Source organism: Tursiops truncatus, chromosome 7 (assembly GCF_011762595.2).
Source record: "Tursiops truncatus isolate mTurTru1 chromosome 7, mTurTru1.mat.Y, whole genome shotgun sequence".
NCBI classification, from domain to species: Eukaryota; Metazoa; Chordata; class Mammalia; order Artiodactyla; family Delphinidae; genus Tursiops; species Tursiops truncatus.
The window spans coordinates 54,487,930-54,514,643 of NC_047040.1; the positions used below are offsets into that span (position 1 = coordinate 54,487,930).

Sequence of the window (26,714 nt, forward strand, 5' to 3'; positions counted from 1 at the left end):
TACAGAAAGTCCTGAAAAACTAAAATTCTTATGAAATTGTTCTTATTTGGTTCATCTTTTTCTTAAAATTCAAAAAAGTCAGGCACACTTGAAAATACACTGGGCTCCTCAAAACGCTAGGTTCCCTGAAGCTTTATAGGTTGCTTCATGCTACCAACTCACTGACCAAAACCTAGAATGTAATTCATGATACATTGATATCCCCTAAAAAAAAAAAAAATGATTTCACAAATGTGTTGGTTCCTAAGGGAGAAAAGGTGGCTCCAGTCACAATAAAAGCCATACTTAGGAATATAGCAAACTTTTTCAAAGGACCTGTTTCAAGGAGAAAAAAATGATATGAACCAGAAATAACTGTATTTTATTTTTTAAGGTATTTACAGAAAACTGTTCAGGAACTCATATTTTTTGATAAAGCAATAGAAAATGGATTTATTTTCCATGAGTTCAAAAGCTTTGTTATAGTGTTTTCATTATAAACATACTGGTTCAAAAAAAAACTACCAGAAAAACTCCCACAATTGGTACCACCTTGACCTTCATAGTCTTATCACCACTCATCCTTACTACAAAAAATAAAAAATAAAAAAATAGAAGGAGCAAAAAATCTGATTACTCGCTCAACATGAAAACTTACATTATCAAACTTTTTTCTCAAATTAGACATATGAAGTATAACATGAGCAGAAAGATTCTTCTTAATATAGTCTAATAACCTGTGTGCTATTTAAAATCACAAATACTTTAAGTAGCACAGAGTTAATCTAAATGTATATTAATGTATATAGATTGTTTATGTCCATTTTAAACATAAGGAAGAAAGCCTATAACTACAGACTTATTTCAATAAGGAAATACCAAATATTAATTCTTTTAAAAAAATTCTCACATAAACTTAAAACAGAAATTTAAAATGAATAGGACGCACTATTCTAAGCTCACAGGCAAAAAAGCTAAAAATATGCCTAATTTGTGTATTTACTATGAGGTCCAAAGATACAAACAAAATCAAAGCAATAAAGAATATTATTACCACTTGATAAAGATTAGACAAACTATCAATAAATGTAAAAAATACAATGTATTATATGATGAGTTTGAATGCAAAAACCACATATTTATTAAACATATGATTAACTTAAAAACACCAAACCAGTTTGTTTTAAAGTGCTCCTCATCCAAAACCTTGGAAAAACCATCACTCCAAAGTGAACTGAAAAAACAGTTTACAAAGCAAACACTGACAATAGGTATGGACAGGCACTACCAAAAAATGCTATTTGTTCTTTAATTAAATAATGCCATTCTCAAGTTATGTAGGGCAGTCACCTTGACAGATTCCTTTTTTATAAGTATTCATAAATAAAAAATGTCTAGATAGTCTAAAGAGCTGCAAACATTAATACCTTACAACAGCAGCTTACGTCTATTTTCGGAAAAAAGCACTAAAATCCTCTTCCATTGCAAGTCATTTATTTCTCTGGTGGAAGTGAGCAAGGTCACTACAATATTAACCTCTTTTCTAGAACAATGTAAATAACAAGGTATACACATCTTAAATTTGGTAGGTCATAAAAGTTAGGATGCAATCATTTTTTCTGATGCAACAGAAAAATAAATAAGTAAAAATTAAATACTTTAACCCAATATTTGGTATTGATAAATCAGTAGTGTCAACTTCATATACAAAGGACAGCACGATCTCGTTTTTAAAAAATCCTCAATGTCATGGTATTTGGGGTAAAAATATTTCGAATATTAAATGTTTCCTTTTTGCTTAAAGGAATATAATACAAACACCATCAAGCTGCGACCGTAACTCACTTTCAGCTGGGGTAAAGTGACCATTTGGTCCATGGCACAAGTTACATATATCACACTTCTGTCAAACTGAAACCTTAGGTTTATAAGATTTCATGTTTATAAGCTACAATACACACTGACTAAGATGTCAGTCCCTCACAGTATTTTAGAAAAATATCTACATTTGTCCTTACAGATGTCAAAATGTTACACCATCATTTGTTCAAAAAAAAAAAAAAGATGCACATTCATACTGTGAAGTTATTAAGAAAATACTCTTGCAAATAAACTATATAAAGATAAAATACACTTCAAAGGTATGTGGGTTGTTTTTTGTTTGTTTTACAATATTCTATAAAGTGCAGAGAAATCCTAAGGGAAAAATTACTCCCTATAACATAGTTTAATTACAGCAGCTTTTGCATAGCAATACTTAGAGGAAGTTGGACACTTCCGTTTCCTCAGGAAGAGAAGGATGGAAGAGGATCTTCCGATTCAGATTTTTTTTTGGCCATAAGTCTGCTTTCTTCAGGAATGGTTGCTGATGCCAAATCTCCATTAAGTGTATTTCTGGAACAGTGAACAGGTCCTATTAAGAAATTGATTAAAAGGTTAAACATCCTATCAATATTAACTCCAGTCCTCCATGAAAGAATATTTCCTATTCAGGGACATGAAATTCCTGTAGCTTCCTGCTAACTTTTTGATCATTTGTTTAAGAGTAAAAATGTAACTTTTCTAGTATTGGCAGTTGTAAGGAGAAACTTCAGAGTTCTTGAGAAATTATGAAACTATCTGAAGGAGAGATACTTGTTTTGTTCATTGCTAGAACCAAGGTTGGCACACATGAGCAGCCAATAAGTATTTGCTGAATTGAATTTAGTCTTTCTTAACTATCGCTTTTCCAACCTGATCGTTTTAATGCTGTTGGTATCCTCCTCATTTTCTAGGCAAAGAAACCAAGTCCCAAAAAAGATTACAGGCCTAACCCAAGAATCACACAATTGGTAACAGAACTGGAACTAATTCAGGTCTTGCTCTTTTCATCACAAGACTTTCTTTTTCTTTCTTTTTTTTTTTAATATTTTAATTTTATTGGAGTATAGTTGATTTACAATGTTGTGTTAGTTTTAGGTATACAGCAAAGCATCACAAGATTTTCTGAGGAAAGCTGACAAGGTATGTCACAGTGAAAGTTCTCATATCTCCATTTGGGATGCAGCTCACAAAACTATCACTGCAGCTGCCAAGTGAGCACATCAAACACATTGGCATGGTCCTATTCACTTTCACATGTACATATTTTTTTAATTTAGCATGAACATTTATCACTTTTATAATTTTAAAAAATCTAGTTAATAAACGTAGAAGCAGCTGCATATCTCAAGAAAAAGAATATGCTGCAATAAAGACTTTCAACTAAGATTGCTAATTTGCAAAACATACTTTCTAAGAAAGAGCACTAATTCAGTCTCTGCTTTGTCAACTAACTGGGACACTAAACTTTAGGATAAACAGAAGGAAATCTAAGGATAAAACTCTGACCTACCCTACACTTGCCAATTTTAAAAAGTTCTAGAGAAGTGAGATATATGTATGTATAAAAATATTAACACCAGTATATATAAACATTAATGCATGTATGGGTGTGGGTGTGTGTAACTAATTTTGTTACCCTCCTTAACAGCTAAATTAGGGGGTGTTAAGTGGAATATTTACGCTTAGATCTTATAAAAACAGTTTTCAAAAATTCAGAACCAGGGCTTCCCTGGTGGCGCAGTGGTTGAGAGTCCGCCTGTCGATGCAGGGGACACGGGTTCATGCCCCGATCTGGGAAGATCCCACATGCCGCGGAGCGGCTGGGTCCATGAGCTACGGCCGCTGAGCCTGCGGGTCCGGACCGTAACGGGAGAGGCCACAACAGTGAGAGGCCCGCATACGGCAAAAAAAAAAAAAAAAAAAAAATTCAGAACCAGGCTCGCTAGGGGTGTCGCCTTAGAGATCTGCACGGGCTGGGCTTGCAGAAGGATCAACATGCCTTTGGCTAGAGATTTACTGCATCCTTCCTTGGAAGAGGAAAAGAAAAAACACAGAAAGGAACGGCTGGTTCAAAGTGCAAATTCTTATTTTATGGATGTAAAATGTCCAGGCTGCTACAAGATTACCACGGTTTACAGCCATGCTCAGACAGTGGTGCTTTGTGTAGATTGTTCAACCGTGTTGTGCCAGTCGACGGGAGGAAAGGCCAGACTCACAGAAGGGTGTTCATTTAGAAGAAAGCAACACTAATGATCCACACAACTTCCTGAATTTGTGTTCTATCGCAGAAAGCCTTATCAGTTCATTAATTCCAGTTAATCTACCAAGATAATGTAATTATGTTTAATTTTGTAAGGTATACAACAGCACTCTCCTATTTTGGTGTCAGTTTTTCAATAAAGTATTGATTATGGGCAAAAAAATCAGAACCAGAGTGCCTAAAAGAGAAGAGAGCTAAGGAAAATGGCTGGCTTTGAAAGAATTAATTTAGCTATAACCAATGAAAATGACGCCCTTAAAAAAAAGAAATGGCAGGACTTCCCTGGTGGCGCAGTGGTTAAGGATCCACCTGCCAATGCAGGGGACACGGGTTTGAGCCCTGGTCCAGGAAGATCCCACATGCCGCAGAGCAACTAAGCCCGCAAGCCACAACTACTGAGCCTGTGCACCACAACTACTGAAGCCCACGCGCTCTAGGGCCTGGTGTCGCAACTACTGAGCCCGTGTGCTGCAACTACTGAGCCCACACACCTAGAGCCCATGCTCCACAACAAGAGAAACCACCGCAATGAGAAGCCCCCGCACTGCAACGAAGAGTAGCCCCCACTCACCGCAACTAGAGAAAGCCTGTGTGCAGCAACGAAGACCCAACGCAGCCACAAAATTTAAAAAAAGAAATGGCATCTAAAGAAAAGTACAAGGCAGAATAGAACTCTTTCATAAGCTCTGGATGAAAAGGGTCATGTATAAAAGGCAGAAAGAGCAAGGTAAATCAGAATGTATGTTACCTGCCCCAGGTGACATTTTTTCCCATACTTAAGCTCTTTAACCATTTTCCTCTTTTTCTTATCACTTCCAAGATCTAGTAAATTGGCCCAGGAAAGTTTCTCCCAACCCCTTTCGACACTCAATCCTTTTCCTTCTTTCATTTCTTTACTCATTGCCCAACTTATATTCAAAATGATAATGAGCATAGTGTTCTATATCAATAAATAGATTAGTTCTGTAAGAAAAATGGGCATTAAAAAAAAAAAAATGCAGGCTTCCCTGGTGGCACGGTGGTTAAGAATCCTCCTGCCAATGCAGGGGACACGGGTTTGAGTCCTGGTCCGGGAAGATCCCACATGCCGCGGAGCAACTAAGCCTGTGCACCACACCTACTGAGCCTGCGCTCTAGAGCCCGTGAGCCACAACTAGTGGGCCCACGTGCCACAACTACTGAAGCCCAGGCGCCTAGAGGCTGTGCTCCACAACAAGAGAAGCCACCGCAATGAGAAGCCCATGCACCGCAACGAAGAATAGACCCCGCTCGCCTCAACTAAAGAAAGCCCACACACAGCACCAAAGACCCAACACAGCCAAATATAAATAAATAAACTTATTTTTTAAAAAAATGCCGGGCTTCACTGGTGGCGCAGTGGGGCCTGTCGATGCAGGGGACACGGGTTCGTGCCCCAGTCTGGGAAGATCCCACATGCCGCGGAGCGGCTAGGCCCGTGAGCCATGGCTGCTGAGCCTGCGTGTCCAGAGCCTGTGCTCCGCAACGGGAGAGGCCACGACAGTGAGAGGCCCGTGTACCGAAAAAAAAAAAAAAAAATGCCATCAACTTCTAAACATCTGAAAATGATCAGCAGTCCCCTTTAGAATCTCAACCATTTTCACGAACTTTACATTTCTCCTCTAATTAAACCTGTTTAACCTTCTGGTTAAGTAAAGCAACTCTATTTTATACAATGTTTTCAACATATTCAAATACTAGAAATCCAACACCATTGTTTAGTCCCATTTCAGCCACACTATAAATCAGCCGGGCTCTTCTAGGCCATCTAAAGAAGTTAACCACCATTCACCATGTCATTTCCATAAGGGAAATAAAATCTTGTTCCAAACAGCTGACTTACAAATAAACTCTTGGAACACAATCTGTTGCTTAATTGAGAACTGTATGTAATTTCTATCCCACATGTTTCACGGGCAATAGTAAAGACTCTGAAAAGCAAAAGTCTATTAATGGAGTTGTAATAATAATACCATATTGGCATTCACTGAAAATCATGGTCACTACTGTCGAAGTAGATATTCTGACTGACTTTCAAAGCTTTTTCTCTGAAGAGAAAAATAATTAAATTTTAACATAAATCACAAAACCTTTCCTAAAGGATTCAATCACAGTATGCTGACTCTTTAATAATAAGGAAGAAAAGGTACAGGAATAAATGTTATTATAATTCATCACCACCACCAGAAAAAATTATTGTCCTTGGCCATTTCAAATTCTTTAAGTAACAATGCTGATTTTTTTTCTTTGAACTTAGAACTTGCCTTTATTTTCCCCTAGAATCCTACCTACAATTTATGCTTTCTTCTAACATGTTTTTTAAATGCAAACACAATGGGAATATAAATTACTAAGAGATTACTAAAATGCAGTGGGAGTAAAAGATTTTGATATTACATATATAAATCTAAGATATGGTACTTACAAAGAGATACTTAGTACTTCCTAATAACAAAGGTGACTGTAAGAGAATATATGAGCTTCTGTTGATTGTGTGCTAGTTGCATAGCTCTGAATTCACGGGCAAGTACAGTGGTCACTGTCAGTACCCTTCATTTCAACAATTACAGAGCCCCACACCAATTTTGCTGAATAGGCCAAAGGGAGAGACACAGCCCTTCTAACTTACTATCTGGGTCTTCGAGAGGAGCATCATTACAAGAGTCTGTATCTGAGTAGGTTCTTCGGCGCCTCTGGGAGAGTCGGTGAAGTGTAGACACTGTTTCTTTTATAGAGTGGCTACTCCTGCAAGTTAAATAAAAAGCATTAAATTTTAAGGACTTCAACAAATGAAAACACCCTCAACTGCAGTTTTCAATGACTTCTCTTTAAATGAAAGAAGAACTATTTTAATACCCAAAGTTCTATTTTAGCAACATTCTACTCCTTCAGAGGTCAGGCCACAAACAAGTCAAATCATTTAGAATCTAGTTGGTAAGCTGGGGAATACAGCCTCTGAGCCAAATTAAAAGGAAAAGAGGTACAATGAAGAAGTGATTTCTTTTATAGAGGAAGGTCCAGCTAGAGAGTAAACGTATCAGATGGTTAACAAGTGTTTAAAAACTAGAAGTTATGGACTTCACAAGTGCATGCATCTAGCGTCATCCACAGCCAATATAAAACAGCAGAGCGGAGGGGACGGGCAAGCAGCGTGGGAGCATGCTAGGAGCCAACTCACTGAGAGCAGCAAGAGCGGATAAAGACGGCAAATGGAGGCTAGGAAAACTAGTTTTAAAAAATCAGTCTGGAAAACCAGAGAACTAGAAAAATCAACCTAAAAAATTCAACACAGAAGCAAATCACCACCACTCAACAGCACCTCAACTACCACTGGATGACAGCCCAACATTACTGTTCTTAATGACAACTTTGATTCATCAAAAAAAAGAAAAAAGTTTTAAAATTCTTATTATATCTTATTTAATAAGGTAGAAAGGATAAAATACAGGTCAAAAAAATTCTGTCATAAAGATAAAAGTTTGTTAAAGGAATCAAGCTTTTATTTTTCTGGAAAATTCAGTTGATGAAACTCTTCATTCCCTGATAGGATTAGATACACACATCACTGGACTCCTCTCAGCCCGTGACAGTTCAATCAATTACATAACCATCAGAGGGAAAAATAAAGTGACAAAATAATAAGGGGGTTCAGTTAGCACTTTTTTTTCTTTTGGTAGGCACTCAATAGATGTTTACTGAATGAAAGATGAATTCTATAGTGCTTTACAATTTTCTAAAGTTTCACACATGTGATTTCACATAATCCTACAATAACCTTTTTTTTCCCCTACCCCTATATTAATGTAGAGAAATAAATGCTAATGTCACTATAATTTCATCATTTTCCAAAGACAACCATAATAAGACAACCATAGCAACTTAAAAGAATGTTACCTACCAAGATAAATAGCCTGTGATATTGGCAAGATCTAGAACGTAAATTTTTTAAATGTGTTGATATGAATACATACTTTAAAATATCAATAGTTTTTCTCTCTTTTCAGTAACACCTTAGCTCCTATTATAACAACAGCTCAGCATGAATATATGATGCTATAAAAAACTGTAGTAAAATAAGCCTAAGCTTGGAGCCTTAATACATCAAAAATGGATTTCTATTAACCATCGTTGGATATAATTTACATCTAAAAAAAGTATGATAGCTGTCAAGGTGCTTACCTTGCTGACTAATTTATTCACTCATTTTTTTTCTTTACCTACTACCTACTGGGACCAGACCCTATACTAAGCACTAAGAGAATTTGCTGAGCAAATCAGAACCAGACTTTGCCCATACAGAGTTTACATTCCACTTTATGTTAAAGACCCAAAGAAGTTCCCTAAGTAGGTATAATTCTGAGAGAACTTGGTCAGAAGAAAAGGTTATTTTACCTCTCTGAACTGCAAGAACCAGGGTGGCTGACAGAACGCTTCATCTAGAAATTTAAAAAGAAAATAAGCATAATTCATATATCAAGTAGAATAAGACAGCTCTAATATATTATTATTATCATAATTAACATAAATTTACTCAAAGAAAAAGATGGCTGGCCAAAAAATTTATTTTTTACAGACCCAAGTAACATTATTAGCACAATATCAAGCTTTCTCCCCAATAATTATTAACTGAAATCTTTCTCAACACATACAAAAACATGCTGGATTGTTTTCTCAATATTAAAAACTGAATTTTATAATATATATATAATACATGTGTTTGTATAAAGATATAAAAAAACAGTATACTTAACAAGTCCCCAAAAAAATCACACTATTTGTGATGAAAAGGAGTATCCAGCAAGCCAGAAAAGAAAATAATCTAATAAATGTCTCTCTCTTTTTTTTAAAGGGCAGAGCTTCTCCTTACCATTCATTATTCAGGTAGCTATTACACAGATGTTCTAAAGTGTGGTTTTCATGGAAAACAGCATTAATTATTCAAGTCTTTTAAAAACTCAGAAGAGGAACCCTAAGCCTCAAATAGGTTTCTAAAAACATACACTTAAAATATAAATAAATAAATAAAATCTGAGTCAGCATAGTATTAATAAATATGACAAATACGAAACATAATTTAGATCTAACTACTCCACCAAAAAAACAGAGGTAGCCAAGTAGATTTCAATGCTTAGCAAAGTAGCAAAAAAAGCAACGTTTATATCAAAGGCTAAGGATGGTTGCTTTATATACAGGGGCTTAAGAGTCTTACAAGTGAGTCCAAGTCTAACAGTTATGTTACGTAAATGCCTTCTACAGTTGCTCTGAGAAATCCCAGTTGAAATGAGAACAATTATGACCCATCCAATTTGTAGTCCAAGGATATCTAATATGATTAAAATAAAGATGCAACTGGACATTAACATCTCCTTTAACAGAAATCACTTCCTTTAGGATTACTCACGCAGCAACACCCCCACTACAATTATCTGTGGATCAAAATGACAATTGTTTAAACTTCTATGATGATTTGAAATATAACTGAGTGCAAGTTAATTTAAAGAGGGACACGATGAGATAACCATATAAAGTAGTTATAAAGATCAAGTTAATTTTGGAATTCTCAAATTTTTCAGCTTCATTTTTCATTTACTCATGTCGTTAAAGAAAAAGAAAGAAAAAGATTTCCTCTTGAAGACTGTCTGACCTTACTTTCCATGCTATGTGTCTCCAGAACTATTTACCGTAAGCCACAATTTTTGCCTTATGTATGAAGTAAAACGGCACAGTGAGGAAAAATAAGTGGCCTCTAACCAGTATTTCCTAGATTAACTTATTGGATTTCTTGTAATGTTTCTACTGATAAAAAGTTTTAGTTTAAAAGAGACAGTTATTATAGCTTCTTATACATAAAATACACATATGACCTCTCTGGACTATAGAACATTTATAACAGAAGGCATTCTCCTCAGAAGTTCAATGAAGAAATTAGGCAGGTTTGAGGTGTTTTCATTATATTTGATTCTATAAAGTCCACCTTAAAAAAAATACAGTGTACTCCTTGTACATCAAGCTCAGGAACATAGCACTATACATTCATCTCAAAAGATCAGGATTTTTTGTTCAACTATACATGTTATTTAGCAGTCCACAATAAACCTAAAATTGTTCGAAAAAGCAACATTGTCAAACTGTGTTCTACTAAACAACACAGTCCTCTGAGTTATTAAAAAATAAACAAAAGGGTTCAATCATCAAATAAATTTCAGAAACACTACACACCACCTCTCCTCAGAGATTCATAATACACTTTAGCATAAAAGAGGTTCTAAGAAGTCCTACATCAGCAAAACCCAATTTGTTTAAGTTAACCTAGAACTTCCCAAACTAATCTGGCCATCAAACTCATTTTCATGGTATACCTATCTCAGAGGATGCTGTTGGTCCATCATAAATTATTTAGAAATCAATGATCTAGAGACTTCCCTAGTGGCGCGGTGGTTAAGACTCCACGCTCGCAACGCAGGGGGCCCAGGTTCAATCCCTGGTCAGGGAACTAGATCCCACATGCATGTTGCAACTAAGAGTTTGCATGCTGCAACTAAGGAGCTTGCCTGCCTCAACTAAGGAGCCCATGTGCTGCAACTAAGGAGCCGGTGAGCCGCAACTAATACTCAGTTGCACAGCAACCAAATAAAAAAAAATTTTTAACACTTTAGGAAAATAATGATCTAAATAAATTTAGGTAATAATCTTTACTAATTCTCATATGACCAAATTTGCTGTGGTGGTTAAGAGAACCTCAGAATAAGTTGTACCCTATTATTTCTGCCAACAAATAGGTCTGCTGGTAATTGCTAAAATAAGAGCCAGGTGGCATTCTTCATTCCACAAAAGAGTTCACAAAAATAGTTTGATGAAAAACATGTAAGGTTTCATCAAACCTCATCTCACCTCCAAGTTTCCCAAAGCATGCTAGGGCAAGTTTATTACCTTGAAAAGGACAATGAATCCATCACCCTTGGCAAAAAGAGTACTCCCTGTTCACAGTAATCAGAAGATAAGAACCTAATGTTAAGGACCTAACATTAAACAGGTTACATCTACCTCTGATGTAAAAAACACTGTAATTTACAGATGAAAAAAATGAAGTCCAGAGAGATTAAGTAACTTGCCTACTTGCAAGGTTCAAATCCAAATGCTGACTATAAAATACTGTTTCCCCTGTAACATGTTGTTTCGAATCCCTTACAGCTCCTCTAAAGATTTACTTAATTTTATCCCCTTGTGAGTAAATCTTCACCCCTTAGTGGTGTTTTTACCAAATAGAAGAGTGTTACCCAACCTTTTCATGTCACAGCACCCACAGAGCACTATAATATTTTCCTGACACACTGGGGTAAATGGCATAGCCCTTCCAAGGGGAGGGGATCAGGACCTTGGCTCATGTTGAGCCCATCAGCTGAGAGGCTCCCATACAGAATGAGTACAGTAAAAAAAAAAAAATTCAACCTGTTGACTATTTCCCTCCTACTGCCAGTTTCCAGCCTTAAAAATAAACACAAAAACAAAACCACATGCAGTATCACTGGAAGAAAAACTAGAAATTCCAACCATTTGAACAGGAGAAGGTGACACAGGAGAAACTAAGGGATCCGGATGGCACAGCTGAAACATCTCAGGTTTAAACTTGGCATTCGCTATCTTCACACATTCCTCAAGCGTTGTGATGAATGTATTACACGTGGCACTAAGTAGAGAAGAGGCTTCATTCATGTTCTGAAAAATTACATGCAAAAAGTTGAACAGATTCACACACAGCTATGTGGATTCATGCACCACCTTACCATCAAGTAATGAAACATTACCTTCAATGGATACCTTACTAGGTTATGCTCAAATCTGTTTAAAATGCATTACCTTAGAAAATTAAAGCAATGCATGAATAAGAATTATCTGTCTCTCAGGTAAACAATGTATGAAATTAGACTCCAAGAAAAAAATAACTCTTGCATTTAAACGAAGTATCATATTGAAAAACTGTGTACAAAAATTTATCTTAAATAAACCTTACCTAGACTGTAAGTTTCTAACTATCAGAATTCCAAAGGTAATCATAGCAGTGGAACACCATGAGGGTCACTGAGTGCCAGGTAGAATTCATGTCTACCCCACGCACATTCCCCCATTTCTTCCTTGGTAGAATAAAAATTCCAAGTTCTTTTTGGGACAGCAGAGCGCCTTGCTCCTGAGGGATGAATATAGACTGGTCTAAGCCAGTCATGTCTATTCCATGACCCTTTGTCAAATACTCATTTTTCCTAGTTTTCATGGACCCAGACTAAAAAGATAATGAGAAGTCTGCTGGGGTTTCTGGGATTTTCATTCCCTGATAAAAGCAAAGGACAGCAAACTGAGATGGTCTCTCTCCACCCTGGCTACCCCACTGCCTCCTGCTTCTGTGCGCACTTGTAGTCACCTTGAAGGCTAGGGCATGAGGAGAAAAAAACAACACACCAAAAATGGCAGAGTGGAAGGACAGAACAAGATTGGGTCCCCGACACTGTCCCTGAGCCAATGGAGCAGATGTAAGGGCACCTGCCTGCAGAGAGCCTGTGGTGAAACAGCAAGTGCCTTAGGGTTTAATGTACTTGCATCTAAAGGCAACCTACCTCACCTAAGATTCCTCCCTAGTAGAAGGCCACAGAAAAGTAGGAAGATTTCTTGTCCCACTTCTCCCAAGTTAGGCAAAAGGGGACTGGGAACCAGGCTGGCCTTTCACCCGGAGAGCAGTAAGGCTCACTGGTCCTACTTCACCAGAAAGAATGAGCCTATTTCATAGCCAGGTTCTGCAAATCTGAATTTTGATTCCTACATCACTGCTCTGAGAATGATTCTTTTTTTAAGTTAGTTTATAAAGTTAAATTATTAACCCTCAGTAGTTAAGCTAGGACCTAATTACAAAAGAAAGAGAACAGCACCTGTCCAATGAACTCATGCAGTTAGTTTGGAGAACAAAGCTGGTAATGCTTCTTTCCTACCCCAACCATCAAATAATCAATTGGCTGCAAAGACAGGCCTTGATTCCTTGGACAAATGTGCTGCTTGCTGCTTTACTCTGGTTATACAGACATAGTCTAAAAGATACTACAAACTTCCAGATAGTCTACAGTACGAAGAGGTCTGAATAGCTGAGAATAACTCATTTTGAAAATGCTTCTCTGTCATCTTATGTAAGAAGTTCACCCACCATATGCTGCAAAGCATAATCAGACATGAAAGGATCATCTTGGATATACCTCTATGCTGGGAGATGAATGATTCTCATCATGGTGAACAAATTCTTGGATCGTATGAACTTGCTTCATTAGGAGGTCACAGTAGAGGCGAAGCTCAGACATTTTGGTTTTCAGAGATTCACTGGTTTCACTTATTTCTGAAAGGAACATATGCAAACATTCAATTAGACTATTTTCATACTTCAGAGGCAAAACAACAAAATGGAATCATTAAAAAGTAAGGCAATAGATATGAATACCTGTAGCTTAAGACGTATGAGACCTTGGAAATAGAATATAAGGTTTTCCCTGAGGAAACATCTTCTCTTTAGATAGGTGGAAAAAACTGGCTGTCATATGTCTGACATGAAGTTTAGGTAGATTAATTTCCAGAGACAGGCTGATGACAATGAATGCCTTATACAGGATATTTCCATTCCATTACTCATCTTTAATTTGATAAGCACTTGTATTTCTTTTTTTGTGAATTGGCTTTTCTTGTCCTTTACACATTTTTCCAGTTCTAATGTTTGGTTTTTCTCTTAGTAATATATAAATCAATAAATTTATAATTTATAAAAGTTCTTACGCATTAAAGATAGCAATCTTTCATCCCTCCAAAATACTGTAAATACTTTTCAAGATCTGTCAGCTTTCTTTCAGTTTTCTTTATTGTATTTTGGTAACAGAAGTTTTTAACTTATATAGTTACAACTGCTCTATATAAACATTCATTTGTTTTCTTCTGTTCCTTTCACAGCTTCATTTTCACATAGTATTGGTTTAAGAATTTTTTTTAATTAAAAGCCTATGTTCCTTTCTTTAATATATCCAGACAGACTAAACATCCAGCCATAATCTCAGCCACTCACTTACCAATACCTTCTAAACTAGATGTGTAAGCAGCAGAGGAAGGAAAAAAAGTATACACAGTAGATCCTGGTGCTTCTCCATATTCTTTGAGCCAGTGGCACTGCTTTGTGGTACTAGTCATGAAGCCCCTCTAGCCAGAGGAGACCAAAGCAGCTCTATCTGCCCATTTAACCTAACCTAAATTAATTTTTACCCAAGTTTAAGTCCATTCCTTCTTTTTAATTGTAGATATATATATATATAACAAAGTGTACTATTTTAACCATTTTTAAGTATACAGTTTGATGGCATTAAGTACATTCACATTACTGTACAACCATCCATCTCCAGAACTTTTTCATCTTCCCCAACTGAAACTCTACACACTTTAAACACTAACTCTCCTTTTCCCCATCCCTTAACCCCTAGAAATCACCATTCGATTTTCTGTCTCTATGAATTTGACGACTCTAGGTACCCCACATAAGTGGAATAATATTTGTCCTTTTGTGACTGGCTTATTTCACTTAGCACATATTCAAGATTCATCAAGATTCATACCATTATTCATAGCATCTGTTAGAATTTCCTTCCTTTATAATAAGGCTGAATACCATTTTATGTATATACCATACTATGTTTATCCATTCATCTGTCTATAAACATTTGGGTTGTTTCTACCTTTTGGCTATTGTGACTATTCATTCCCTGTTTTTTTTCGATGTGGACCATTTTTAAAGTCTTTATTGAATTTGTTACAATATTGTTTCTGTTTTTTTGTTTTCTGCTCGTGAAGGCACGTGGGATCTTAGCTCCCCAACCAGGGATGGAACCCGCACCCCCGGCATTGGAAGGCGAAGTCTTAACCACTGGACCACCAAGGAAGTCCTCATTCCTTCTTATCCTACCCTTAACCACACTCTATCCGTGATGTTCTTCCACATATTTGAAAACTGTTATAAATTCAATCCTTAGCCTTCATTTTTCAATAACCCACAATTTAGTTGTTTTCACTAATTTAAATAACTTCTATTGTTTTTAATTATAAAAGTAATACATGCTCAGTGAAAATTTTTGAAAATCAAAAATATATAGGGAAAAAAACTGCAATCTCACTACCAAGATATAAATACTGTTATTATTTTCACATTATATCTGCATATAATTGAACTAATACCATAAATTATTTGCTTGGCTCTTTTTTTTTTCTTTTTGGCCATGGATGCGTAGCTTGCGGGATCTTAGTTCCCCGACCAAGGATTGAACCCAGGGCCACGGCAGTGAAAGCGCTGAGCCCTAACCACTGGACCAACAGGGAAGTCCCTTGCTTTGCTTTTGAACGGGCAATATCTGTAGCTGGTAAAGTCAAAAGTTACGGTCAAAGGGTATAAAGTGAAAAGTGAGTGTCTCCCACAAATTCCCTTTCCAAAGGTAACAACCTGACCAATTCTTACATATCTTTCCTGAGTTGGCCAAGGAGTGGCTATGTAATTTTGAATCCTGCTTTTTTCAATTATCACTTAATTTTGGGCATTTTCTCATATCATTAAAATTCCTTGTAAACATTTTACTGGCTACATAATATATCAGCCTATGAAAGCACTATATAGTTTACTGAACCATTCCCCTAAATTTAAACCTTGGCAATGTTTATAAATTTTTTCACTATAATGAACATCTATGTACATAGATCTTCTACATTTCTGATTATTTCTTTGGGATAAATTACTATAAGTGAACATGACAATTTACATTTATGTTAAAGAAAATATTCTCACCACAAAGGAAAAATTTATAGTTACCTTTTTCTTTTTTGGTCCTAGTATCAGACAAACAGGCTTTGGAGCTCCCCAAAGCAACCAGCCACCTTTGTCTTTCAGCTGCATTCACTGCCTTCATGTAGAAATGCTGCTCTCCTGGAATGATTAATTCCATTCTTGTGTTGTCTGCTGAATGGACTACGATGATAAACAAAGGGAAAATATAGTCACGAACTCAAGTAATTTGTGGAGAATCAAATCATCACTTACACAGTATTAGATGTTTCAGACCTAAAACAACAAACTCTGATTCAAGAGGCAGGCAGTGACACCTCCTTAAGGGGTATCCAGGGGTACCCTCCAAGCCACCATTCTCACATATACCCAGGCTGGCAGTGGTGTCAAAGTGGTGGTAGCATGTGAACAGAAAACAACAACAAATTAACTACTGAAAAGTGAGATCTAAGACTCCCTCCCCTGGGGCCACCAGTACCCCTGTCACACTTATCACACTCTTTTTTACAGAATTTTACGTCAACCACCAACCTAAAATAGACCTAAATATAAAAGGTAAAACAATAAACCTTCAAGAAGATTTCTTAAATAGGACATAAAAAGTTCTAATTAAAAAAATTTTTGACAAATTGGGTATTACTGAAATTAAAAACTTCTGTTCGTCAAAAGATACCATTAACAGAATGAAAACACAAACTACAGATCAGGAGAATTATCTGCAATACGAAAACTCATTCAGACTATACGAAGAACTCCTACAAATCAATGTGAAAGATAGCTCAGTTTAGAAACTGGGCCAAAGACTTGAAAAGGGACTTCAAAAGAAGAGGATGTTCAATTGCCTAATTAATATCTAAAAAAATACTCAACATCATTAGTTATTGAAAAAAATGCAAGTTAAAACCACCATGAGAGGGATCTCCCTGGTGGCGCAGCGGTTAAGAATCTGCCTGCCAATGCAGGGGACACGGGTTCGAGCCCTGATCCGGGAAGATCCCACATGCCGAGGAGCAACTAAGCCTGTGTGCCACAACTACTGAGCCTGCGCTCTAGAGCCCGCCAGTCACAACTACTGAGCCCACGTGCCACAACTACTGAAGCCCGCGTGCCTAGAGCCCGTGCTCCACAACAAGAGAAGCCACCGCAATGAGAAGCCCGCACACCGCAACAAAGACTAGCCCCTGCTTGCCCCAACTAGAGAAAGCCCGTGCACAGCAACGAAGATCCAACGCAGCCAAAAATAAATAAATAAATAAATTTAACAGTGATTCAATCCATTAGTGTTTAAAAAAAAAAAACCACCATGAGATAGCACTAGGTATAATAGAAGAATTCAAAATCTTCAAATTGCTAATAGTAAGCTTTGGCAAGGATGAAAAGCAACTGAAACTCTCATACTAGTTGAAAAACAAATTGGTACAATTACTTTGGTAAACAGTTTGGCACTATCTGAGACAAAAAGTCTCTCCTTGATCAAACTTGTTGGGCTCTTCTGAACCCTCTGCTTGACTAGGCCCAATCTGGGGCTTCCAGCTCTGTCCTAGTAGAGTCCACTTTTAGCAAACATCCTGCTAAGTCAGTTTAGCCAGAATCCCCCACCCTCAATATCTGATCACCCTCCTTATCTGACCAAATTCCACTTCCCACCACCCCCAGGTAATAATATCTGATCACCCTGACCTGCCTCCAATAAGAATCCCGTTAGGTCTGTTTAATCAGAATCCCCCTTTATCTCTGAAGTTTCATCCTTGTAATTTTCCATCCACTGATTCCCCTATCCCGCCCCCTGCCACTCTGTTCCTTGGCTATAAACTCCCACTTTTCCTTGTTGTATTCAGAGTTGAGCCCAATTTCTCTCCCCTACTGCAAAACTCCACTGCAGTAGCTCCTATACCTATTCCAACAGACCTGAGTAAAGTCTGCCTTACTGGGTTTTTTTAATAATTTTTTTAAATTGAGGTATAGTTGATTTACAACATTATACTAGTTTCAGCTGTTCAACATAGTGATTAAAAATTTTTATAGACTATACTCTACTTATAGTTATTATAAAATATTGCCTACACTCCCTGTGCTGTACAATACATCCTTGTAGCTTATTTATTTTATACACGGTAGCTTGTGCCTCTTAAGCTTTTACCTCTATCTTGCTCCTCCTCCCTCCTCTCTCCCCACTGGTAACGCTAGCTTGTTCTCTACAGCTAGCTTGTTCTCTACATCTGTAAGTCTGCTTCTTTGTGCCTACTGTTTTAACAAAAGTCAAGAATAGTATTTCCTTTAATATCCGTTAAAGCTGAATGTATGAATATTCAATGTCTCCCTTAGCAATTCCACTCCAGTTCTAGATATATACTGAACAGAAACGCATATATATGTTCAACAAAATAAATATATGAGAATGTTTATGGCAGCTTTACTTATTATAGTCCCAAAATGGAAACAAAATGGAAAAAACAAACAAACACCCATCAGTACTAGAATGGAGAGCCAAACTGTGGGACAATCACACAATAAAAATATTACAACACATCAGTAAGAATGGTGAACTGTTACAAAGAACGACATAGATGAATTTCGCAAATATAATGGTAAGCCAGACACAAAAGAAAACATTGATTTATTCCAGTTATATAATGTTCAAAAGCAGGCAATACTTAAACATGGTGATAAAAGTCAGATTAATGGTAACCTTTTAGAGAGATTAATGGCTGAGGTAACATGATTATTATCCCAGCATCTAGAATGCTGATAATATTCTAATTCTTGATCTGGGTGGTGATTACACAAATGTATTCACTTTGTAAGCATTCTTAAGGCTGAATATTGAAGATTTGTGCCCATTTCTGTATCTTATTCTTTAAACAAATAACAAGGACAACAATAACGCTGCCATGGCTTGAAAAAGTGCTAGAGTTGCCTTAAGAATTCTGCCACTAACAGTCTTTTAAATATCCTCAAGGTTGTCAAATCTTTGAACTTTGAATGTAGTTTGATTTCTGACAAGAGTCAGAATCTCATTTGGAATCAAATATGAAGAATAAGATGAGATAAAACCATCATTTTTTTTTATATCTTTTTTTTCTTTTTTGGCCGCAGTGCGTGGCATGTGGGATCTTACCCCAACCAAGTACCAAACCCTGTGTGCCCCATGCAGTGGGATCACAGAGTCTTAACCACTGGATGGCCAGGGAAGTTCCCATAATTTTTTTAAAAAATAAAAATTCATGCTTTGAATGTGCTTTTCTTGTGTGATTTATAAAAATAAAACAAAATTACACCTCATATAGTTCAGAGAATATGCAAGTAACAACGCTGAAGTGTTTCTATATCTTATGTAGCCATGAGCCCCTGTAGGGTGTAACACGCCCTTCTCTAGTGCTTTATTTCTTCCTTCAATTCTCTTTGAAGAATTCAATACTTTTCATTACCACTTTGTCTGATTTCTCCTACCTACTTGCACCCCACATATCCCAACCACACACACAAATGAATCAATGGTCCATGAAACCTTCCTTCATGAAAATTACAGCATGACTTACTGCTTTTTTCTCCCCTTTTGAAAAAGCACAGTATGGAAAAGGAGTGGGGAAGGTAACTTTACAGTAGAGAAATCTGACAGACACTACCTCAGACAGGTGGTCAAGGTTAATGTCAAGAGTGGTATGTCAGCTCTCTCAGGTCCTCACTTCCAAGATGACGAAGAAAAGAAGGAACAACAGTTATGCCAAAAAAGAGCCATGGCCATGTGCAGCCTATTCACTGCACCAACTTCGCCCAATGCATGCCCAAGGACACCATTAAGGTCATTAATTAACACAGTAGAGGCCGCAGCCATCGGGGACATTTCGGAAGTAAGTGTCTTCGATTCCTATGTGCTTCCCCACCTGTACTTACATCAAAACTACATTACTGCGTGAGTTGTGCCAGTCAGAGCAAGATAGTCAGGAATCATTCCCGTGAAGCTCATCCCAGACGGACCAAACACTCCCACCCCAGTTTAGACCTGCGGAAGCTGCCCCATGACCTCCACCAAAGTCCATGTAAAGACTAAGTCCTTATAGACTGAAGAAAAACCATCCTCTCCAAAAAAAATATTAAAATGGAAATTATACATTGGAAAAAAAAATGGTGTATCATGTTGACAGCATGTACTCCTGATGTGCTCTTCCTCCCTAAAACCCATAACCCCAGTCTAATCATGGGAAAAACACCAGACAAATTCGGATAGAGGAGCTTCCTACAATATTCCTGACCAGTACTCCTTGAAACTCTCAAGATCATTAAAAAAAAGAAGAAAAAGAAAGGAAAAACATCTCTATTACCCAGAAGAGCTTATTTCCAATTCAGCAAAGAACCAGAGTTTATGACTCTGAGTTCATACTTTACCAAAAACCTGCGCTGGCCTCATCATCTTTAGAGTTCAGCTTCCAATCTTTACAACACGCTTCAATGAACATGAAAGAAAACACTTGTAGACTCAGCATGGACACTAAAGTGGCATCCACAAGAAATTGCTTTTTCAAGTCCACATTGGAAGACTAGCACTAGTACTTCGAATTTCAATTCAAAGTATATTTATAGAGGGAGAAATATCAAAAATTGTGCCTAACAATGCTAAGTGCCACTTCTGAACGCTAAGGAGATAAATGGCATTAGAAGATCCCTTCCTGGTTAGAAACGCTTTTCTCCTCTTTTTGCAGTATGCTGAAGAACCCTTTACTTACCTAACTACAAATTCATTTAATTCCATATATTCACTTACCTTTAATTTCACAAACTGCCATCTTTATACTTCCTTTGCTCCCTTTGCAAACATCATCTTGTGAATCATAGTAGGACAGGATTCCATTATCTAAAACAAACCAACGAGGCTGCCAACCTACAAAGATCATAAATAACAAAACAGCAATAAAAAAGTACTTTAATCACACAGAAAACTATGATTACAAAATTTACCATCCATGTCATTTCTTGGCTCTAAAATAACATTCTGACAATGAAAATCTTAATTGCCAAGATCTGCCCAAAATACTCTTGCATCAATCTCCATTTTGCTGGAAGAGATTTCTGGAGAAACCTCTAGATCAGAATAAATATGGGGAATAATACCTTTATTCTGGCTTACAACCTTCTCATTAACAACCCATCAGACCCATCTTCAAAAATAGCCCTACACACAGAAAACAGCCCAAACACAATTGCCCCTTTCTTCTAAGGGAAACAGAGTCAGGTTATAACATAATGGAAAATGCAACAGAAGACATGGATTCTAGCCCTAGTTTTGTTATCATTCTTTGTCCCAGGTTGAATAACCTGAGATGAATTTTCATCCCATTAAATATCAAAAATTCCCAGTCTCCAAAATGAGCGAATTGAACAAGAAGACCTCTCAAGTGCCACCTCGCCCTCTAATTCTGCAATGTGGCTTTCCTCTCTCCTATAAAATACTCCACCTAAGCCAACTCCCTTGCACACAGTGAGTGCTGAATGATTTACAGTCTCTCACACAGAAGTCGCATACCCTGTGGTGAGAGCATGGAGCCACCACTCCTCTCTCCTTGCCCTGCTGTTGCACAGCTCAGGCAGAAATGCTAGAAATTGAAATCATTCATTTAATTAGCATTGACTCAGTGACTACAGCACACAACTATCACAGACTTGGCTCTAATGCGAAGCTGGGGGTGATGATGTCTTTCCTTGAAGCTCAACTCCCACTCTTGCAAGCCATACTCAGTGTTCCCTGAAATCTTATCAAGCATGCCACTAATTTACAACAGTTCACTGATTAATAACATGGTGACCATGCTGGAGGCAGTGCGACTGCCCTTGTTCTTTCTGTGACTGTTAAATCACCATTCAGCCTGGTCACTTTACACACTGTCTGCTATATTAATCAGTTCAGTTTTTCTGGGCCAAATAGTACCAAGACAGTGACAGATAGGGGAATCATTCTTACATCCTGATATAGACCCAGGATTTACCTCCCCAAAAGGCTTTACCTATAACACTTTTGAAATGACAATGCTGAGTAATCATAAAAAGATTAACAGCAGGGAATGTGATAATACAGTTCAGAGGGATGGATATCCAAAACCAAGTTTCAGAGGCTTGGAAAATTCTTTTTACGAAACTCTATACTCCTTAATGAGGTCTAGCAAATTAGAAGGTAAGTTCTTCTGGTACATGAACTTTATCTTGTTCATCACTGAATTCCCAAAACCTGGGAAAGGTGCTTGGCACACAACAGGTACTAAAAAAAAATTTAATTCTCAAGTGATTGAATGAATGAATGATTACAGAAAACTGAGATATTGCCTGTTACCCATAAGAGTACAGATACACAGTATATCCATAATGTATTGGGCATGCATAGAAATGATGAGGATGGTATCTTTCCAAATATTAATTCACCTTGGCAAACAAATTATAAGAAGGTTATGGTGAAAATACACTCCTCTAACCCCAGTCTAGTGTGCCTACAGGACAAATTGTGATTTTGTAAGCCTGCATTATTGTGATTCAATATCTCTTTAAAATAAATATTGAGCAAAATGATTCATTTAGAATTTGTACCAACTTGAAAAGTGACTATAGTTAAGTATATTAATCTAAGACTGCTAATGATCTCTACATACCTCTTTGAAGAAATATTTAATGAAACAATCTCTAATTGATTCACACATATATATAAGGACTATATCTGTGAAAAAAATGCATAGGTATTCCTTTTTCTAATACGTTTTCATAACACACATTCTTTTTTATCTCAAACTACCAAATGTTACTGAAATTCTTATTCTCTACAAAGGATTCTTAAAGCACACTGTCATCAAACTGGAAGGTTCCTTAAAGATCACTTAGTATGAACAGCTATTCATCCTTCTGACCTAAGATGAACTAAAATAATCAGCATGCCACTGAGCCAAATTTAAATTTTAAAAATAGAATTCTTCCAAACAAAAGATTTCATTTCATCAAGCTTCTACACTGCATACTAGCAGTTAACTTAAATGCTCTGCAAAGATTAAAACCTTAAGTACACAACGTTAAAAGCTCAACCAGCTGGTGCTCAGCGACAGGAGATGAGAAAGAGGGCCACTAAGACCACATTTAGCTCCAGGAATAAATTTTGACTCATCTTAGTAATCACCCATTGCTCTGGGCTATGCATAAGATCCTCACATGACCTCCCAAGCCACTGCGTGCTTAGAATGTTTGCAATGAGATGATCATCTGCATCTCAAAGCAGAGTAACTACCATCTCAAAGTTAAACTAAACAGTATAACTGTTCTCACAACAGCCCATGTGAAAATGCCTAATAAAAAAAATTTGCCTCGTTTTTTTAAATGTTTCCTGTTAAAACATACCAGTTACAGAAATAAAGTGTTTGACATTCTAATGCAAACAAAACATCCATGTATCATAAATGTTAAAGCATTCGCTGCTATAAATGTCTTTAACATTCCAACTAATCAAAAAGAAGAGACAATTATAGCTCAGTGCTTATGTCTTTAAGTGTTTATGTGCAAATTTTGCACAAGGTCAGATGGACACTAGTTGAATGTCTGATACAATTACTAAGGGGTTCAATACTTTTGGCAGAGTGAACAAGTGGGCAGCAAATCAAGACTGGCCTATTACACTAAACCAAGAAATCTGTTTGCTATTTAATCCTACTTTAAATCCACTCCCCTTCCTCTAATTTGGTGAGATCACAGAATTCTGGAGTTGGAAGACACCTTCAGGATAAACTAGTTGATCACCACTGCCCTATGAGACAGATCTTGAGAGGAAAAAGTGACTTGTCCTTACTGTTAGCTGATGGCAGAGATGGGACTACAACTCAGATTTAAGGCTCTTTTAATAAACCAGACTGTTGGTGTCATGGAAAAGGGCCCTTCCCTGCTGGTCTCTCATTTCTACAGAAACACCTAGTTCTTTGGTGTTCTTCCTTTCAACCAACTTCATGAGTGAAACTGATTTGCCTGCTCCACCTTCTGTGTCTTGCACTTTCTCCCACAATTTCTCACACACTTACCTGAATACCAAAACATAAGGATAACTCATTGACAATCAACCCCTAAGAGAATATAATCTGGGAACAGCTTCCAAAATCTTGCTTGCTATGCTTGAACAACTTCAACGAAGAGAACTTTTAAAATAAACCGTGTTGCTAAGGAAAATTAAAAGAAACAGTGAAAAGATTTCCTAAAACGAAATCTTGATTTTAAAGGGCCCATTACAGTCCTATGCCCCAACAACTCAGTTATCAACAAAATGCTGAATTAAGTGTGAATAAAGGCAGAGACTGCAGCAACACATGTAGAGTGACTAGGAATGGTTCCGGAAGCTACAGGAGAAAACAGAAGTATTATTACACGGTCAAAGAAATGGTCAGGTGCACTTCCCACCCTCAGGATGGTGCGCAGCCTCGAACTGTCCCCTGCAGAGGCCAGATGGGCACTTACAAGGGACAGAGAGAGCGATTAAGCCCGGGAACCAGACAGAACCGATTCGCTGTGAGGGTCCCCGCCGGCCTGCCGGAGGGAGGAGGAGCCCCTTACCCGCCTTCTCCGCAGCCTCCCTGCCTGAGCCCGTCCAAGTTCTCTCCCCGCCGCCCCCACCCCCACCCCGGTCAGTGGAGCCCTCATACCCGTGAGATAGTTGGTCCACTTGTACAGAACTCCCTCCATGCTTCAGAGCCCGGCGCCGCGCATCCTCCTGGCCTGGCGCCGGCCGCGGTGAAGGGGGAAACGCGGGGCCTGGGCAGCCCCTCCCGGCCCGCCCGGGCCCCTCCCCGGGCGCCCCCAGCCAGCACAGAGCAGCCCTCAGCCCGCGCGCGCTGCCGGGACGTGGCGGCCCTCAGAGGCCGGGACGGCGGCCGCCGCGTGGTGCTTGGGGGCCTTGAGACATCCCCGGGCGAGCCCCGAAGGCGGCGGCAAATTCGGGACCGCGGCCGGCCTCCCGCTCGCGCTCCCACCGCCCCGCTGCTCCCTTCCGCGCCCCGGCGCTCCTTCCTCCTCGCCCGCCTTCCTTTCCTCCCCCAGGTCTCTCGTTTGTTTTCATTGACCTCGACGTCGCTTTCACTTCCTGGATGAAAGGGGCCGGCTCGTCCCGGGAAACCCCTCCCCCGCGGCGGGGCTGGAGGAGCGGGCGCGCCTTGCTGCGGCTCAGCCCAGCCCGAGGCTGCGCGAGGAGGGCGGGTCGGAGCCGTGACTCCTCCTCATCCTCCCACAGGCCTTAGGCTGGCGGCCCTGGGTTCCCGCTCTCACCCAGAACGCCGAGCCTCGGACCGACGGCCCCCCCGGGGCCTAAGCCTCAGGGCCCGGGACCGGCGGACTCGGACCTGGCTACGTGCGCAGCCCCCGGGCCGACCCTGGGACTAGCCGCCCCCCTCCCCCACCCACGTCGCGCTCGTAGGCCTCTCAGGTTTTCCTGTAACTGAGTCTCAGGTCTTTCTGGTGGTTTTTTCAAAAAAAAAAAAAAAAGCCTCCTCTTTATGTTTCCTTCGTATCCTTCTCCCATTCAGGGGGTCCGAGAAATTATCTTCTAGGAAGTCAGTGTACATTGAGAGTCCCACCACGCCGACAAAGAATCTTAGCCACAACTTCATTTAGAATATAAAACACGGAAGCAAGCGTTGGACTTTATTTTAAAAATGGAAGTTTTCTCTAGCCTTTATGATTTTTTAAAATCCTGTTTGGAAATGACCATCCCCTTGTATAATTGACAATAATTTTCAGATTTCTGTAATTTCACAAGCTTTAAGCAAAGCCGATATAAGCAGGCTCGGTGCTGCGGCTTTTAGGCTTTTAGCATCACTGAGGCGGATAACACCTCCCCTTCCAGAGCCTAATCCAGGCCTTCGCTGAGGTCCTTCTGGTTTGGGTAAAAGTCTTTGGGTGTTCGCTTGGAAATACGGCGAATTGACGGACAGATGGACAGATGGAAATGTATTTAATAAATCGAATACGAATAGTTAAATGTTAATGATAGAATCCAAGTAGTGGATATAAGGCCGCGGTGATGGGGTAGTAAAATTTATTGTTTGTTGTAAAGTTCTTCATGCTAAAATGTTGGGGGTGAGGATATAAGGCTGGCTTTGTGTCGGACTTGGTCAAATCCCTGCCGCGTATTAGCCGTGAGATTGAAACAGAATGCCCAATACTCAAATTACCTAGTTTTCTCGTCAGTGGAATGTGGATAATTACCTATGTCGCAGACTTGGTAAGAAAAGCAAAACTGTTAAGAGCTTTACCCGCACTCCTAGAAGCCCTCAAATCAAGGGCGACAGCGAGTGGTGAGGGAAGGAAATGCAAACCAGCAGCCGGTCCCGAATCGCTGGAGTCGGCTCTGGGGAACAGCCGTTAACCCGCTTCGGGGAGCAGCGGTACCTCTGTGTACTAGTGTGTGGCTTAGCCTGGAACCGCTTAATGCATGACTTCGACCCCGAGAAGGCGCTTCAAAGACACCGCAGAAGCAGAATGCCTCCCCCGATGCCCACCAGTTCTCTAGGGATCTGAGGAGACGCCTTTCATGCCCAGAAATGACAATCGTATCCTCGGACTACGACATCCCATCAGTCTTATTTCCTCTTTTGCCAGTTTCAAAAGGTAACGCGAACGTTACTATCGAACCCTGAGGAAACTGTTTGTAAATTATGCGGACTTAGCGAGAAGATGCGGTGCAAGTGTGGAGTGTTGCCTTAGCGACTGAAAACAGCCAGCCAAAGCTAGGGGTCCCACCAGGAC

At 38.8% G+C, this 26,714-nt stretch overlaps 1 protein-coding gene and 2 pseudogenes across 1 annotated transcript; 2 read left to right on the forward strand and 1 right to left on the reverse strand.

Annotated features, from left to right (window-relative positions):
- Positions 1–335: 335 nt before the first annotated feature.
- On the reverse strand, positions 336–25,410 carry PLEKHA3 (pleckstrin homology domain containing A3). The gene is made up of 8 exons (XM_004311428.4): positions 24,617–25,410; positions 20,725–20,841; positions 15,990–16,145; positions 13,357–13,493; positions 11,672–11,836; positions 8,513–8,556; positions 6,750–6,865; positions 336–2,392 (listed from the first exon to the last, which is right to left on the reverse strand). Exons 1-8 carry the CDS (start codon positions 24,654–24,656, stop codon positions 2,265–2,267), a joined length of 903 nt encoding a protein of 300 aa, XP_004311476.3. The 5' UTR covers positions 24,657–25,410; the 3' UTR covers positions 336–2,264.
- Positions 3,800–4,232, forward strand: LOC101323094 (small ribosomal subunit protein eS27-like pseudogene; annotated as a pseudogene).
- On the forward strand, positions 19,656–20,006 carry LOC109547765 (putative ribosomal protein eS26-like; annotated as a pseudogene).
- Positions 25,411–26,714: the final 1,304 nt, after the last annotated feature.

Coding starts and splice junctions, on each gene's coding strand:
- PLEKHA3 (XM_004311428.4), bottom strand. CDS start 24,656: ATGGAGGGAGTTCTGTACAAGTGGACCAACTATCTCACGG. Junction 20,842..24,616: donor GTGGACCAACTATCTCACGG/GTATGAGGGCTC, acceptor TGATCTTTGTAG/GTTGGCAGCCTCGTTGGTTT. Junction 2,393..6,749: donor TCCTCTCGAAGACCCAGATA/GTAAGTTAGAAG, acceptor ATTTCTTAATAG/GACCTGTTCACTGTTCCAGA.